Raw genomic sequence first — 16,608 nt, forward strand, 5'->3', positions numbered from 1 at the left:
TCTCACTAGCGCCACCAGCGATGACGCTTGTATTCCCCATGGCAAAAGATATACGGTAGCAGACCGAAGGGACACAGGAAGCCCACACTGAAATAACACACACCCAGACAATTGAGGAAGGAGATAGTTATAGTATCAATGATATCATCATACATATTTTGTTACCGCAACTTTCCTTGAAATATCGTGATATAATTTTCAGGCTATATATTGATTTCTTCAATGATTCCTTTGGCAGGTCAGTGGAAGTGACTGATTACTTTTCTGATATTAAACTGGAACTGTTGCACTGACGTCACTTTAGACTGGATAGGACAGGAGCTCCATCCTCTGTCATCGTCTTTTCTGTCTCAGATGTTAAAGGAAGGAGATTTTGTTGATGTGTGGAGGATGAAGCATTCTTCAACAAAACAATACAACTGGGTTAAAATTACAGTTGACAGGGTTAGTGCTGCTGGTTTTAGAGACCATCATTTAGTTTTAGTAGAGTTGGTTTTATATCCTACTAGAAAACCTGGGTGTTTCTGACATTTTAATGTTAAACTTTTTCCCCATTTAATTTCTGTGAAAAATATTAACAAATTTGGCCTAACTGGTGATCCAGGAAAGAGGGTTTTCCCTCACTGAGTCAGTGGTGGGAAATACAGCTGAACGAAATACCCTGAGCTCTGACATCTCTCTGTAGGAGCTGACCACTGCAGTCTCACATGACCGCAGGCAAGGCTCCAGATTACCTGCAGACTTCCTCAAACTTTTCTGGGGTATTTTGGGACATGACCTGCTCGATGCGTTAAGGGAGTCTTTTGGAAAAGGGACTCTTCCATCCTACTGTAGACACACTGTAATTTCCCTGCTGCCTAAAAAGGGGGATCTAAGACCTGTGGCTCTATTATGTACAGACTAAAAACTACTATCTAAGGTTTTAGCTACTAGACGGAAAGTTTTTATTTAATTATTAGTTGGTGCTGATCAGTCATACTGAGTCTCTGATAGATCCATGCTGGACAATTTGTTTTTAATGACCGACCTTTGTGATGTATGTAGATTGTACAATAACAATATTGGCATCATTTCCATTGGTCAGGAGAAGGCGTTTGATCTCACTCAAAAATAATTTGAGTGAGTGTGGTGTATAGGGCTCGAAAGGGCACATGATCTCCCTTCACTTTTTCGCTTTGTCCTGTGAGCCCTTCTGTACAATGAAGGAATCTAAAAGTGGACAATGAGTGCCGAGTGTTTAACACAGAGTGGACAACAAAATACTTTGTCACTGAAATCCAATCGAAGGCTGAATGCCTGATATGCCGAGAAACTGTCGCAGTTTTCAAGTCAAATCCTTTCATGTAATGATTTTTTCATGTCATTTATATTAGTTCACAAAAATACTCCATCCATCTGGTCCTGGGTCGGCCCCTCCGTCAAATTTTAGAACCCATGGTCGGCCGCGAGTCAACAAGTTTGCCCACCCCTAGTGTAGAGTCTTTAACGACTTACTGCTGGAGCCTGATAGTAATGAATTACAATAGTCCAGTCTCGATGTAACAAAGGCGTGGACTAGTTTTTCTGCATCTTTTTGTGAAAGGACATGTCTAATTTTGAAATATTATGCAAGTGGAAAAAGGCTGTCCTCGAAATTTGTTTGACAGGGTTCCTGCAGGTTTTAACAAGATCAATTTAAGACTTTTTAAGACCACTTTGAATAGAATTTAAGACCTATTTCACGACCATACTGACAAAACGTATCAAGGAAAATTACTATGAAAGAAGAAATAAGTCAGAATTACTTACAAAGTAAATTTATACCCATTCAACATTAAGAACAATGACTGAACATAACAGTACACAGAAATTTTTGTGTTTGTGTGTCTTTAGACGTGTTTAAGAAGGAATACAGGTGACAGCCATAGCTGGCCCTGCACTGAGGCAAAGAATGTATCTCTTTACTTACAGCAGTTGGAAATCAAACAAGTCACAAAATGGTTACAAATAGAATCAGAGATAAATGAGCCTTCTAATCAATAAGGATGCTTTTTTTTTCAAACAGTTATACAGTATGAGTTCAATCAACGATTCTTTCAGCATTGAAATAATAGGATGTTCCAGAAAACATGGCCAGTGAAGGAAATTAAACATCTCTCATTATTCACATTACTCTCAGGAAATTCTGATGTGGAAATATAAAACCTTTTTCGAACAACTTTTTTTGACATTTGCCACTTTTTTCAAAGAATAGTGCAATAACTTTGCTTAAATTCAACTTAATTGAAGTACTTTTGGTGACATTTATAACTACATTCCTCCATCAGTCTGTACTTTTTTCAAAAATAGAGAAAAAAATTATTAAATTATCACCTCGTTACAACGATGACAATGCTCAACCAAAAAGAACACATGCACGTGACTGGGTTGTAATGTTTCTAAGTGTCTTCTTAATTTGTTGGGTCTGCCAGAGTTTTCAGACAGAGTTTTCAGACCTAAAATGCACACTGGTCTCTCCTCATGTCCTCCTTCATTTACTGTGAACCCAAGAGCAAGACAGGCTTCATCGTACTTTCTTTTCAACTTGATTTTTGAACACTGTTTGTCACTGACCGGCTGCTTCACGTGAACGAACTCTGATCTCACTGTGCGTCTCTCTGAGCCAGGGGTAGGCAACCTTTAATATTGACAGAGCCATTTTGCCCCCTCTTCCAATAAATTAAATCTGTCTGGAGCCGCAAAAGATATTTGATAACACAGGTCATAAAGTGTTATATATAGTTATACAATATATATAAAAACTATTGTTTGTTGCATTTATTAACTTATAGAATGACAATAAAAAACTGTTGACATTTAACTGCTATTTTAATTTGTTACGAAAAAGGAAAAGACCAAACTCTTATGGAGAGGAGAACAAAATACATGTGTAGGCCTACTTTGAAATAAATGAAATACAGTATGCTTTTTTTTGCTCATCTCCAGCTTGGTACTTTTCAGCAGATGCTGTGTGCTTGCTCTGGAAATATCTTTCAACATTACATTTCTTATTGTTTGTTAATTCTTCGCCACATATCAAGCATACAGGTAAGCCAACATCGTTGGCAGTGACAGTAAATGAATCTGTCCACACAGAATTAAACTCTCTATTTTCTTCCCAGACTTTTCTTTTTGGGGATTTATCCATGGTTAGTTTACCGAGGCCGGGTCGGACACTGAAGAATAGCAACAAAACATGAGAGCAGGTCAGACTAGAGGCGGACACAGAAACTGAAGCTCGATACAAACCAACTGCAGCTTCTGCTCTGATCAAGAAGCTGCAGTGCTGATCTCGGAGCAGCCGTGACCAGAGAAACTCAGTGTTTTCACTGTTTCCACTGCTAAGAAGCTGCGGGTCAGTCGGTCAGCGGCTTTTTAAGACCCAGCCGAATCACGATTATTAAATTTAAGACTTTTTAAGACCGTCATCTAGAAAATGAGTTTGTTATTAGTGGCATATATTCAGTTATTGAAAAATCAAAGGTTATTATTAAATGATGGTCTGATGGTCGTGGGCGGCTGTGGCTGAGGGGTAGAGTGGTCGTCCTCCAACCTGAAGGTCGGCAGTTCGATCCCCAGTCTGACCCATCTGCATGCCGAAGTGTTCTTGGGCAATATGCTGAACCCCGAATGCCCCCCCATAGAATAACAAAGTGCTGGGAATAGATGCACTGTATGAAAGTGTTTGTGAATGGGTGAATGTTGAAGTGTACTGTAGAGCGCTTTGAGTGGTCATCAAGACTAGAAAAGCGCTATATAAATACAAAACCAATACCAACCACTTTGGGCCTGATCAACTAATGTTTGTGTGTGTAAAAACATGTGCAAACTTGATTTCCCCCTCAAAATTACATGCCAGCGGATCTACTAACGGTACACACTGAAGATTGGATGTAAAATAACAAGCGTTGTCGATATAGTACGTTTGCATTAATGTATATGCTAAATCTGGAATTTCTACCCAAATGTGCAAAATATAGCGCGGAGTAGATGCAAATTCTTTAATTCACACACTTTCTGATTGACAAACCTTGAAGAGTGCGGGGATTGTGACGGCGTCTATATTTGATACGTTGGAAAGATAGGTGCTAAATCGGCACAGTGTTGGGCACAGATGGCTGCAGCCAAACATTGAGCATTCACAGCCACTAAAAAACAGAAAAATTACATCAAGCCTTAATAAAAATGAACGTTGACATTCATTATGTCTTCTTATTTCCCTTTTTTGTCAACATTACATTTACATTTTTTAACTAGGGGTTTACTTTTTCACAAGTTGCTCTTGTCCCTGTGCATTCATCTCTTCGAGGTGCACTCTTCCCTCTCCATTCATTAGCTGCTCCGTTGTCGGACCACTAGGTATTGAGAGACCTCACCGCTGCCTGTACCCCATCTTGGATCCCTCTTGCCAGGGCACTGATGGCCTCTTCCACTAACAACTCCAATTCCATGGCATTAAATTTCACTTTGCCCTTACAGTCACTGTTCTCCTTAACGCTCCATGGCTGAAACCAGTTACACACGCAAAACAGTCATTTAAATACTACTGACCTTACCATCTTTGCAGCTGTTATCATTTGCACAATTATTTTTAGAAGATCACCTGCCAACCAAACGTGCAATCTGTTATAATGCACCCGCAATTTAGCACTCTTTATTTGGTGTCTTAATAGATCAGGCCCTTTATCTTTATTACCTTCTCATTAGACTAGATTGTAGTGTGACTGAAAACTGATCAGCCACAATATTTAAGACTTTACTGGTCTTAATGTTGTGACTGATGGTTGTATATACTGTACTACATTCTGAACAGTCAGTTGTATCACCAAACAGTTAATTTAGTTATTAAAGTCATTTTCCATGGCCTCTCGACTTGACTTAGTCAAAAATACATGATGAAACCACAACATAAATACAAACTCAATGTGTTTATGTTGTTTCTGATAAGTGTATATCTTGTGTGACTCTTGTTTTGACTCTTGATTGTGTTCCTGTGTCCAGGTGGTAGTTCCTACTCGGGTTGGACAGGTGTATGTGTATGACACTGTGAAACCAGACCAGGACGAGTATGACATCCCACCCAGACATTCGTCTTCCATCCAGCAGGACATATATGATGTGCCACCCACCCGCCAGCAGTCCAAGAAACAGGTCAGTGTGTATGTATGTGTGACAAGGAGAGAGTGTCCATCCAACCACACAATACAGTGCCTTGCATAAGTATTCACCCCCTTGGACTTTTCCCCATTATGTACTGTTACTAACTGGAATTCAAATAGACTTAAATAAACTTTTTCCCATTTGATCAACACAACATGCATAGTACTTTGGAGGTGCAAAATATATTTTATTGTGACACAAACAATAATGAGAACAAAAAGTTGTCGTCTGTTAGGTGCATAAGTATTCACCCCCGTGACTCAATACTTGGTAGAACCCCCTTTCGCTGCAATTACAGCTGCAAGTCTTTTGGTGTATGTCTCTACAAGCTTTGCACATCTAGAGATGGAAATGTTTGTTCTGATGCCACTGACCTGAATAACATTTTCCATTCTTCTTGGCAAAAAAGCTGAAGCTCAGTCAGATTGGATGGCGACTGTCTGTGAACCTCAATTTTCAAGTCTTGCCATAGATTCTCAATTGGATTTAGGTCTCTGCCTTGGCTGGACCATTTTAAGACATGAACAAGCTTTGATCCAAACCATTCCTTTGTAGCTCTGGCTGTATGTTTAGGGTCATTGTCCTGCTGGAAGAGGAACCTCCGTCCCAGTCTCAAATCTTTTGCAGACTGCATCAGATTTTCTTCAAGGATTTCCCTGTATTTAGCTCCATCCATCTTACCCTCAGTTCTGACCAGTTTGCCTGTAGCTGTTGAAGAGAAGCATCCCCACAGCATAATGCTACCACCACCATGTTTCACTGTTGGGATGGTGTGCTCAGGGTGATGGGCAGTGTTGGGATTCCGCCACACATAGCGTTTTGCATTGAGGCCAAAAAGTTCAATTTTGGTCTCATCTGACCAGAGCACCTTCTTCCACAAGCTGGCTGTGACTCCCACGTGGCAAACTCCAAATGGGATTTATTATGGTTCCCTTTCAACAACGGCTTTCTTCTTGCCACCCTCCTTCCATAAAGGCCAGATTTGTGGAGTAGACCACTAATAGTTGTCCTGTAGACAGATTCGCCCACCTCAGCTGTGGATCTCTGCTGCTCCTCCAGAGTAACAATGAGCCTCTTGGTTGCTCCTCTGATAAATTTTCTCCTTGTCCGGCTTTTCAGTTTGGGTGGACGGCCTTGTCTTGGTAGGTTTGCAGTTGTGCCATATTCTTTCCATTTTCTGATGATGGATTTTATGGTGCTCCGTGAGATGTTCAAAGCTCTGGATATTTTTTTATAACCTAACCTTGCTTCATATTTCTCCACAACTTTATCCCTGACCTGTTTGGTGATCTCCTTGGTCTTCATGATGCTGTTTGTTCAGAAATGATCTATAACAAACTCTCAGTCCTTCACAGAACAGGTGTATTTATACTGAGATTAAATTGCAGACATGTGGACCCTATTTACTAAGTATGTGACTTGCAAATGTGACTTGTGAAGGCAATTGGTCGCACCAGATTGTTTTTAGGGGTTTCACAGTAAAGGGGGTGAATACATATGCACTCAACACTTTTCAGATTTTTATTTGTAAATAATTTTGAAATCCATTTAATATTTTCCCCCACTTCCAAATGATGGACTGTTTTGTTTTGGTCAATTACATAAAATCACGATGAAATGTTAATCTGTGGTTATACCATGACAAAATATAGAAAAGTACAAGGGGGGTGAATACTTATGCAAGGCACTGTTTGGGTTATCACATATCTATTCTATGACATTAAAGAACTATGATTGAGTTTGATTGGCTTACACAGTAATAATAGATTAATGTTGACTTTGTTGCGAAAACAAGCATGTTTTTCTAATTCTGATCTTTTAAACCCAATATTAGGTTTGTATTGACACTGAGTGTAAAACATTAAAAACATCACTCTCCACCATAGCCAACTTATATTAACATACATTTCATACATTTACATGGTTTGTGGAATTGCATTATTAGTAACTGGAAGGCCACTCAGAGTGTATTCTTCTGCCAAGGTTAACGCTCTATCCTGTCATGTACAAAATTCCTCAATCTACTCATTTATCTGTATCTGCTCCAAAATGCAATAGGCTCTTTCATGGGTCATGTCAAGGGCTAGAGCGATCATCCTTCAACAAGAGGCCGGCGACCCGATCCTGTCCCTATCTGCATGCGGAAGTGTCCTTGGGCAAGATACTAAACCCTGTATGGCCCCTCATAGAAAAAAGTGCTGCCCATAAATGCAATGTATGAATGTGTATGAATGACTTAATGGCCAAACTGTACTGTAAAGTACTTTGAGTGGTCATCAAGAATAGAAAGTGCTATATAAATATAAACCATTTACCAAGTCTTACACCTCCACAAAAAAAGCAAAAAAAGTAAAGTGATGCAGCGATTCATACTGGAACATATATGATATCACTAGAATTCCCACTATACACACTTTCTAATATATATGTATAGGTTATACATTGTGCCTATATTTGTTATTTGTATTTCCCTTGTGTGCTCTGTTTGGATGTTATGTGTTATGTTTCATAGCATTTTGACAATGACAATTTGACTTTTAAGGATGGAATGATAAGGGAAAATATCTGTTTTTGTTTTGAGTTTGAGTTAACATATGCAATCATGTTATTGGTTATAATTTGGTTATAATTAGTAGGAGCTGCAGCAGTGTAAACATTTACCCAGACCATACTGCGAGGGAATGTAAGGGTTAAAAGTGGTAGGATTGTTCCACATCATACACTCATTCCATTAATAACTGTACAAAAACCCTTGAGCTTTTAATTTTTCATTACGCTTGTGTAACCCTAACCATCTATCACTTCAGTTCCAAATGGCCAAATTGGAGGTCATCAGCTGGGTGGTCGATGATGTCTGATGATGTTTGAAATAATGACCACATCTGGCCCAGGCAGCTACACTGAGTCATTTATCTCGCTCACCTTGTCTGTTATCTAAACTGTGGTCAGGTGTAATGCTGAACACTTAAATCCAGGGCTTTATGGAATTGCTGCCTGTTGCAATGATTTGTGCATATAACAACATGTTATTAATGTCTGTCTTGTCCTTTTTGTTAGGTGTATGACACTCCTCCCATGGTGGTAAAGGGGACCTCTGGTGGTCAAGAAATGTATGACACCCTAGCAAGTACAGAAAAGAACACACAACAGACAGTGAGTCTTTGCACTGAAAAGTTTTTCTGAATGTATATATGTCACACTTATGGAGTATGGCAATATTGTTACAGTTCTGATGTGGTATCCTGTAGAGTATATACTGGAAAACTGCAACATTTCAGAATCAGAGATAGAATGAAAAAGTCCGGCATTTATCGCTATAAGAAAGAACAGTATCAAAATGCAGATTTTTATTCTTGAAGATGCATATAAGATACAAGTTATACTAGAAAAAAAATTATCATGAAAGATCATTGTTTAAAACTCAGTGTAGTCAGACTAGTCTCAAACAGCAAATGCAAGGTGCTGCTCTTCAAAAATGAACAAATTATCTAAGAATACCTTCACACAAATCAGGTTAGATCAGTTTACAGCAGTTCCGTGGTGAGATTACTAGGTTTATTGTCACCACCTTGAATAGCATGCCAACATTTGCTTATCAACTCTCAACACAAAATATATGTTTGCAGGCATTAGTTTGTATGTACATTTAAATTAAAATGTTATTCAGGTCAGTGGCATCAGAACAAACCTTTCAAATATCTAAATTCATTCCACATCAATATAAGCAAGTGAGACCATAAAGCACAATGTTCAAACATTTTCTCTGTTAGCTCTTTAAAGCAGCCGTGTGGTCCTTGAGAGGCAACATATAAATCATTATTCTTATTATTAGTAGTAATGGTATTAGCAGTTGTAGGTTAAGTAGTAGTTGTAGTATTCATTTATGCATTTTTCTGGTGCCTTTTTTTAAGTAATTATGATGATGCTGTGACTAAAAAATCAAATCAATAAAAATTGTATTTCTAGCCCATTATAACAAATCACAAGTGTTTAGCTTTATAAGATGCCAAAATGTTCCCTTTATAAAATACAGTTGTGTTGCTGACTCAGCAAACTAGGGTGATCTACGACCTCATTTGGCAGCATATTACTAGAAGCATATTATCAGCAGCATATATTGGCTTCCGATGTAATACCATTTTACATATATGTATAAATATAAATAGTGAAAATAATGTTTTCAAATCAACTCATGCGTACCATATTTCCTTATATGAATACAAACTGTGTAACAGAATTATTCAAATATTGTGATTACAACTGATCAGATTTACATACAAGCAAATACACAGTTCTCAGTGATCAATAGCCTGAATTTATTCCAAACATGATGAAATCCTGGTTGATCTGTCTAGCAACTAAAACCATTCATCCTAAAAAACAAGTGAGTGACTTTGCTGTAAAGTAAATCAAAAACTTAATGTAATTCAGAATGTTTCTTTCCCATTTTCTCTTTAGGTCTATGACTTCCCCCCATCTGTCAGTAAAGATGTCCCTGATGCCCAGCCAGTCAGAGAGGAAACCTACGATATTCCTCCCCACTTTGCCAAACTCAAACCCCAAGTCCCCGTCCCTCCTAGCCAGTACCTGCACAAAAACCTGAATGACCATGAGCCACCCATTCCAGAGGACGTGTATGATGTCCCTCCCCCCATTCTGACTGAAAAGCATTATCACAGAGATAGGAGCGGGGTGAGCCAGGCTCCACAGGAGATCTATAACATCCCAGCCAGCCTGCGGACTGAAGGTCACCCCATCCAGGATGTCTACGACTTCCCCAGGGAAAGAGAGGAAAGAGGAGGAGAGAGGGGAGATCACTATGTCTACGATGTCCCACCACAGGTAGAGAGAGATAAAGGGACAGGCCCACATTTAAGGAGAGATGTTAGCAAAAAAGTTACTGTTCACCTGTTTTTGAATTTACAACAGTCTCCTCTGACCTTTATCTATGTTACTGTACTCCCTTAGGTTTACTGAAATATCCATTCTTTCATATTGTAGTTTGTTTTCTATTTGTTTATGAAATTTGTAATCGTTTTTATTCAGGTTTCGTCTTCATATTTTACATCCTAGCTTTTGTTGATTAAATATACACTGCTACCTTAGCGCAAAGGCAGGAAATTGGGAGAAACTGCTCGCTAATCTTCTGTGCATCCTGCCTGGTTATCTGTTTTCCAGGTTGTGCGTGAAGCCCAGTCTACCAGTGAGGAGCTAAACATGTCCTTCAAGCGGCTGTCGGCCTCGAGTACTGGAAGTACACGGAGCAATCACTCTGCTTCATCCTTAGAAATCGTCTCTGTCCATGACACCTCAGCTTCCTCCTCACTTCCTGCTCCTGGCTGCATTTCAGGGAAACCCCTCATCTTGGACCTGGAGCAGGCCATGGAGCGTCTCTCTCGCCTGCAGCAAGCCGTTGAGTCCAGTGTTTCCCTGATGATGTCATTCATCACAGGTAACTGGAGAAGCCCTGCTCTCCTGGAAGGGAACATTTCAGCCATTCATCAGGCCGCAGACCGGGTGCGTGCCACTGTCCGAGACTTCCTAGAATTTGCCAGGGGGGCTGTGGCAAATGCCTCCCAGGCCACAGACCGCTCTCTGCAGTCTAAACTGGGCCGTCAGGTGGGGAAGATGGAGGAGGTCTTCCAGAGTTTGGTTCAACACAGTCAGAGCTTAGACGCTGTTTCCTGGTCACACATGGCACTCACAGCACCGCCACCGGGAGGGGATGATTTAGATCGAATAATCATGACAGCACGGGGTATCCCAGATGATGCCAAGCAGCTTGCCTCCTTTCTCCACGGTAATGCTTCTCTTCTCTTCAAACGGACCAACCGGCAGCAACAGCAGCTGCCACTTCCTCCAATCCCAGGGGAGATCGGCAGTCAAACGACAGGATCAGGTAATGGGAGCAATCAGGGAGGGGAGAAGATGAACATACAGTCAAGACCCCTCCCCTCACCACCAAAGTTTACAAATGGAGAGGAAGTGGAAGGTGTGAACAGACCATATGAGACTACAGAAGAAGGCTGGATGGAGGATTACGACTATGTGCATCTACAGGTACACACATTCACACACACAGCAACATATGAGGAAAATGACTGACAGAGTGAATTTGCAACTTTGTTGCTGTGGTTTCCATTATGATAAAAGTGTATTGTTACTACCAACTACCATTGACCATGTAGTTTCCGTCAGGATTAAAACCATTCATTGCATCATTAAACTCATAGTTTAGCAGTGTGTCAGCGTCTCTGTTACATGATACCCTGCAAATGTGAGGAAGTGGTGGTTATATGAGACAGGTTGCTAAACCTTGTATGGAATAAAGAAAGTATTTATGAGAATATTGATAACTGATATCCGAATAAAATATATACCTTTTTTTTCCTAATTGTCATTAATGAGATTTTAGTTTTCCATTGGTAATTAAAAATTTTAAGCACTCACACCTACACACGCATTAACACAGTAGTTATATAATTTGTCCATTCGTCTGTCATTTCCAGAAGCATTATGTTTTTGGGTTGTCCGTCTGTCCCATTGTCATGAACGTGATTTTTCAGGAATGCCTTTAGGGAATGTCTTCAAGTTTGGTACAAACATTCACGCTGACTCCAGGATTAATTGATTTAATTTTTGGTAGCCAAAGGTCAATGGTAAAGAAATTCATATACAGCTAAATTCACTTTGACTCATGGATGACTTGATTAGAATTTGGTGGTCCTATTAGTTTTACTATGTACGCGGAACCTGAACTGGTTAAAATAGGCCTATGCCTATTTTAACCGCAGTGCTGTAATTGTAGTTATTGATAAAAAAAAAGTTTTGATTTAAAAGCTTAGTTAAACTCATTGGGAAAACAGCAAGGCAAGAGTGCTTTGAAACAGGTGCAGAAAGTATTGCAAACTGTATTAGTTTGTGACATATTTGACAGATGGACATTAAAAGTATGATGAATGATCATTTTTGCTGTGAACCGTGTGCAGTATAATTCTATTGAAGAGCAGTGTGGCTCACGTGCCTGATGCACTCTAATAGCACAGGCAGTGTGGCCCAAGCACTGCCTTTTCATTATGAAAGTAACTTAAGTTTTAGTTTTGTTGAGAAAAACATCTTTGTCTGCCTGAATAACAAAGATATACTCATATAGTCATGCTTTTTACAAAGTGTCTCTGTGAGGGACAAACTCACTCTCCCTAACATACCTATCATGATGAGTCAGTACATGTGCCTGTTAAGAGTAACAACGTTTTTTTTTAAGTCTATGCATGTGCTTTGTGAGGAAATAGTACCAGTGACTGATGTTGCAGTTCCACTTAACACCATTTGAGGGAGACAGAGGCAATATATTCATGACACACCTATTGATCAATGAAGATTTGTTTCAAATTAAGCAGCACAAGAGGTGTAACTGCTGTGTTTCTGTGTGTTGATGTGTTAGGGAAAGGAAGAGTTTGAGAAAAACCAAAGAAAGCTGCTGGAGAAAGGCAACATCATCCGCCAGAACAAGACACAACTGGAACAGCCACAGGTATGTGTGTGAGCAAGTAAACATAGAAGCTGCTTTAATTGTTACTTGGCCACTCAGAAACAAACAAAGTCCACGATAAAATAACAGGTGAATATGATGTTGTTATGAAATTGTTATGAAATTGTTATGAGGCCAAAACTATACCTGAGGAGGAAGTCTGTAACAATCAGAATTCTTCCTATAGTTGGCTGCCAAACTGAGCAATAAAGAGAGACGCACCTCAGAAACAGAGGGGACCAAGAACCTGATAATCGTTCTGACTTAGCTCCAGAGATCCTGTTTGAATATGAAAGAAACTTCCAAAGACACAACAATAACCATAACAGTTCACCGAATAGGGGTTTATAAAAAAAATACTAAACATAATCATGAGCAACTTAAACTGTTTAAATGTCAAGCAATCAATAATCAATAGTATATAAATGCAGAGTTTTTTAAGATACCCTCTAATAATGTCAATCCAAAGTTACAAAGGATAAAAATTACCCAAGTAAATAACACAAACAACTGAGGGAGGCCCTCTACCAGATCATATAAAGAAGATGAGGAACTGCATAGTGAGGTTTCTGTCAACGAGCCAAAGTCCTCATCATTAAGCAAGGTTTCTGATATCATGATAAAATAAATTTAGTTGTTTCTGGAGAATTTGATAATTTACTGATTGTGACATTTTAACTGCTCAATATAAGGTCTCTGAGTTACCAGTTGGAGTTCAATTTAATGCAATTTATTAGTTAAAGATATTTAGACATGCTATTTTAGAAGACAGGTATATTATAAATAGGTGGTTTTATGGACATTTCTAAAGTTACTTTTTGTCTGGGCACTGTTATTGTGGAAACTGTCTTAACCACCTTAAGGGAGAGTAAGATCTGTGTGCAAGTAGAGAGAGGTGGGTGGGTTTCAACATGCAGCGGTTAGTCAGGGTGAAGGAGGGTTCAAGACAGTAGAATGCTGAAGGTTTCCAAAAGAGATTATAGTTGTCCACAAAAGCTACATTGCGGGCAGCAGGTGTGGAAATGGAGTATGGTTAACAGCTATAGGTTTCCAAAGAGATGTTGGAGAGTGACCTACTGCGTAAGTAGGTTTTAAGAATAATTTTCTTCTTAATAGCGGTTTGTGAATGAGGCTCATTGTTTTTGATTAATCAAATATCACTATAAAATGTCCAATTTACTTTTGGATGCACATCAAAAGTTCCCAGACTCATGGATTCAGTTCAGAAACATACAGAGCAGAGACAGGCATATAGTCTTGGCATTTGAGAATCAGAATCAGAAAATCAAGAATTATCTTCAATATTTAGACATTGCATATGATCAAAATTGTAGATTTTTTTCAAACAATTGAACAACTGGCTAATCCTAATTGATCTAATAATATAACTCTTTATTATTCACTGTCCCCTCCTCTTATTCCAGATTAAACAGTTTGAACGGTTAGAGCAGGAAGTCAGCCGACCTATCAACAATGACATGACGGGTTGGGTCCCGCCCCCCCACCACCTTCTGGCTGACCAGCTAGCCCAGAATGGCCCTGGAGGCCTCTCTTCCTCCAAGCTCTGCCATGGCGACCAGCAACTCCTCCTGTTCTACCAGGAGCAGTGTGAGCAGAATGTAACAACGGTGACCAATGCCATTGACGCCTTCTTCACCGCTGTCAACTCAAACCAGCCGCCAAAGATTTTTGTGGCACACAGCAAGTTTGTCATCCTTAGTGCACACAAGTTGGTGTTCATCGGTGACACACTGTCACGTCAGGCCAATTCTCCTGAGGTTAGGTCAAGAGTGGCCGAGAGTAGCAACATCCTCTGCGAGAAACTCAAAGACATTGTGATCAGTACGAAGACAGCTGCACTTCAATATCCTTCCCCTGGAGCAGCCAGAGACATGACTGAGAGGGTGAGAGAGCTGGCTGGGTATACAGAGCAGTTCAGGATGGTGCTGGGACAGCTGCTGCTTATGTAGGGGTTGACAGGGGAGAAGAAAAAAAACAATAAAACAAAATAAGTTGTCCCAGGTACATGGGGTAATAAATGCTCCCTGTAACACGGCGTGGACGACACTGTGTACACCCTTTCAGTGTGAGGTTGGAGACCCTCGACCGGAAGAGGATTTCCATTCCTTCTGTTTCTTACATGAAGTAAGGGAAACCCTGAGACCCTGTCTTGAACTGGGTGGTTGACCACATATCCATCCTCTGCTCCCTCCCTATCTCGTTTTACACATTAACCATTCCTCTTTCATTAGAGCAAGCATTTTATTTTAGACAAATAAAATAAAAAAATGATCATCAGTAGGCTGGACTAATGGTTGTAAAATAATCATTGTAATTATTAGGGTAACAAATTAGGCAGCAATCAAGAACAATAGAAGTCTACAGAGCTGCCAGTGTATGAATATAAATATTCGGCTCGTTTTTCCATATGCTGAATATATAAATGTAGTTTTTGACACTATTGATAATAATTATATGATAATATTGCTATACCATTGATTATGGCTCTGATTCTTGATCCTTGTATCTTTATTGTTATTGACATGTTATTTCCAGATGTTATGGAACTATATTGTAATACCTTTATGCTCTTCCATCCCTGACAAAGGCACACTTTTCAAGAAAACACTGGCACACACAGCCATCTTTACAGTTCACCTGATGCAAATCTGACAGCTCTACATGTTGCCATGTTGCCTCAGAGTTTGAGCAAGGTGTCCACATTAAGTCCACTAGTGCAGGCAACCCTGCTGCCAAAAGATGTCAACATAGTTGTACAGTTCCATTACTGTAGTTATTGAAGATTATCTCAATGCTATGCTTTTTTTGTAAATCTATATGTCGGTTGTTTTGTAAGAGGCATGTATCAGAGAAAAAGCGTGTAAAGGGTTAAGGATAAACAAATGAAATTAAACCAGTTTTCTTCTTCTTTTCTCTGACACTGATTATTTTGATGTATGTTCTGTCTGGAATGAAAACCAGTGAAAAATATTTGGTCCATTTACAGAAGAAGTTTTACATTAAACATAGATTCAAAATCACAGAAAAACTGCAGCTAAATTGGGTTTTATGTTTGATTGTAAAATTCTAGGAGTAGAAACACAGTCAGCAGTTGTTTAAAGACGTTTAAAGTTAAAAATGTCCCACTGAGCAGAGTAACTTTTTCAGGCATGGTTTTAAGTTAGTTCCACATACTGCTCAATTAAAAATAAATACTTTAAAAGTTAAACGATCAATTAACACAGTGCGCTACATAAGCAGTGCATCTGAAAAGCTGATAGAACCCGAGAAGAATCAGTGTGATCCACATCATGGCTTTGCTAAGGAGTACCTGTGGGAGAGGTAAAGATGCAGTAGACCCAGCGAGTAGGATTTGCCGAAGTCAAGCTTTAACAACGGTGCAGTCAGTCAGAATAATAACTAAAGGCTGATGCATGCTTCCGCGTTTTCACGAGCCCGTAAGCGCAAGAGCCCTTCCGGGCCCCTTAGGTGCTTATGTATCCCTTCTTAAGTGCGTCGCCCAATTTTTCTAACTATAGACAAAGCTCCGCAAGCCTCCGCCAGCCCGCAAGGCTGTGATTGAACTGCTAACTACATCCTTTTCAGAGTCGCATTTCCGGTTTCATGCCCCATTATACTGGCAGAAACAACGGTAGATTTACAAGAACGAATATGGACCAAATAGAAGAGCGGTTGGCAGAAGAGATCTGAAAGTATGACCACTTGTATAACCCATCACTGACTGGCGGTTTTGTCCGCCAGAAAAAGGCTATGTGGAGCCGCAGTGGCGATGTAAATAAACCGTCAACGAAGAAGAAAGAAGTCGTCTTCGACAAAACACGTAACTCCGCCTAGCGTTCTGGCGGTGAACACGCGCAACGGTTGGGGAAGCATGAATG

At 39.8% G+C, this 16,608-nt stretch overlaps 1 protein-coding gene across 2 annotated transcripts in view; it reads left to right on the forward strand.

Annotated features, from left to right (window-relative positions):
• The window catches only part of bcar1 (BCAR1 scaffold protein, Cas family member), a 114,781-nt gene extending 99,133 nt beyond the window's left edge, over positions 1–15,648 (forward strand). For both annotated transcript variants that reach the window (XM_062390317.1, XM_062390316.1), the window contains exons 3-8: positions 5,020–5,169; positions 8,236–8,331; positions 9,637–10,020; positions 10,357–11,238; positions 12,623–12,712; positions 14,134–15,648. In XM_062390317.1, coding sequence (XP_062246301.1) covers positions 5,020–5,169; positions 8,236–8,331; positions 9,637–10,020; positions 10,357–11,238; positions 12,623–12,712; positions 14,134–14,679 — 2,148 coding nt within the window. In that variant the 3' untranslated portion in view covers positions 14,680–15,648. The remainder of the gene's footprint in view (positions 1–5,019; positions 5,170–8,235; positions 8,332–9,636; positions 10,021–10,356; positions 11,239–12,622; positions 12,713–14,133) is intronic.
• The last annotated feature ends 960 nt before the right edge of the window (positions 15,649–16,608 follow it).

Source organism: Platichthys flesus, chromosome 6 (genome assembly GCF_949316205.1).
Source record: "Platichthys flesus chromosome 6, fPlaFle2.1, whole genome shotgun sequence".
NCBI classification, from domain to species: domain Eukaryota; kingdom Metazoa; phylum Chordata; class Actinopteri; order Pleuronectiformes; family Pleuronectidae; genus Platichthys; species Platichthys flesus.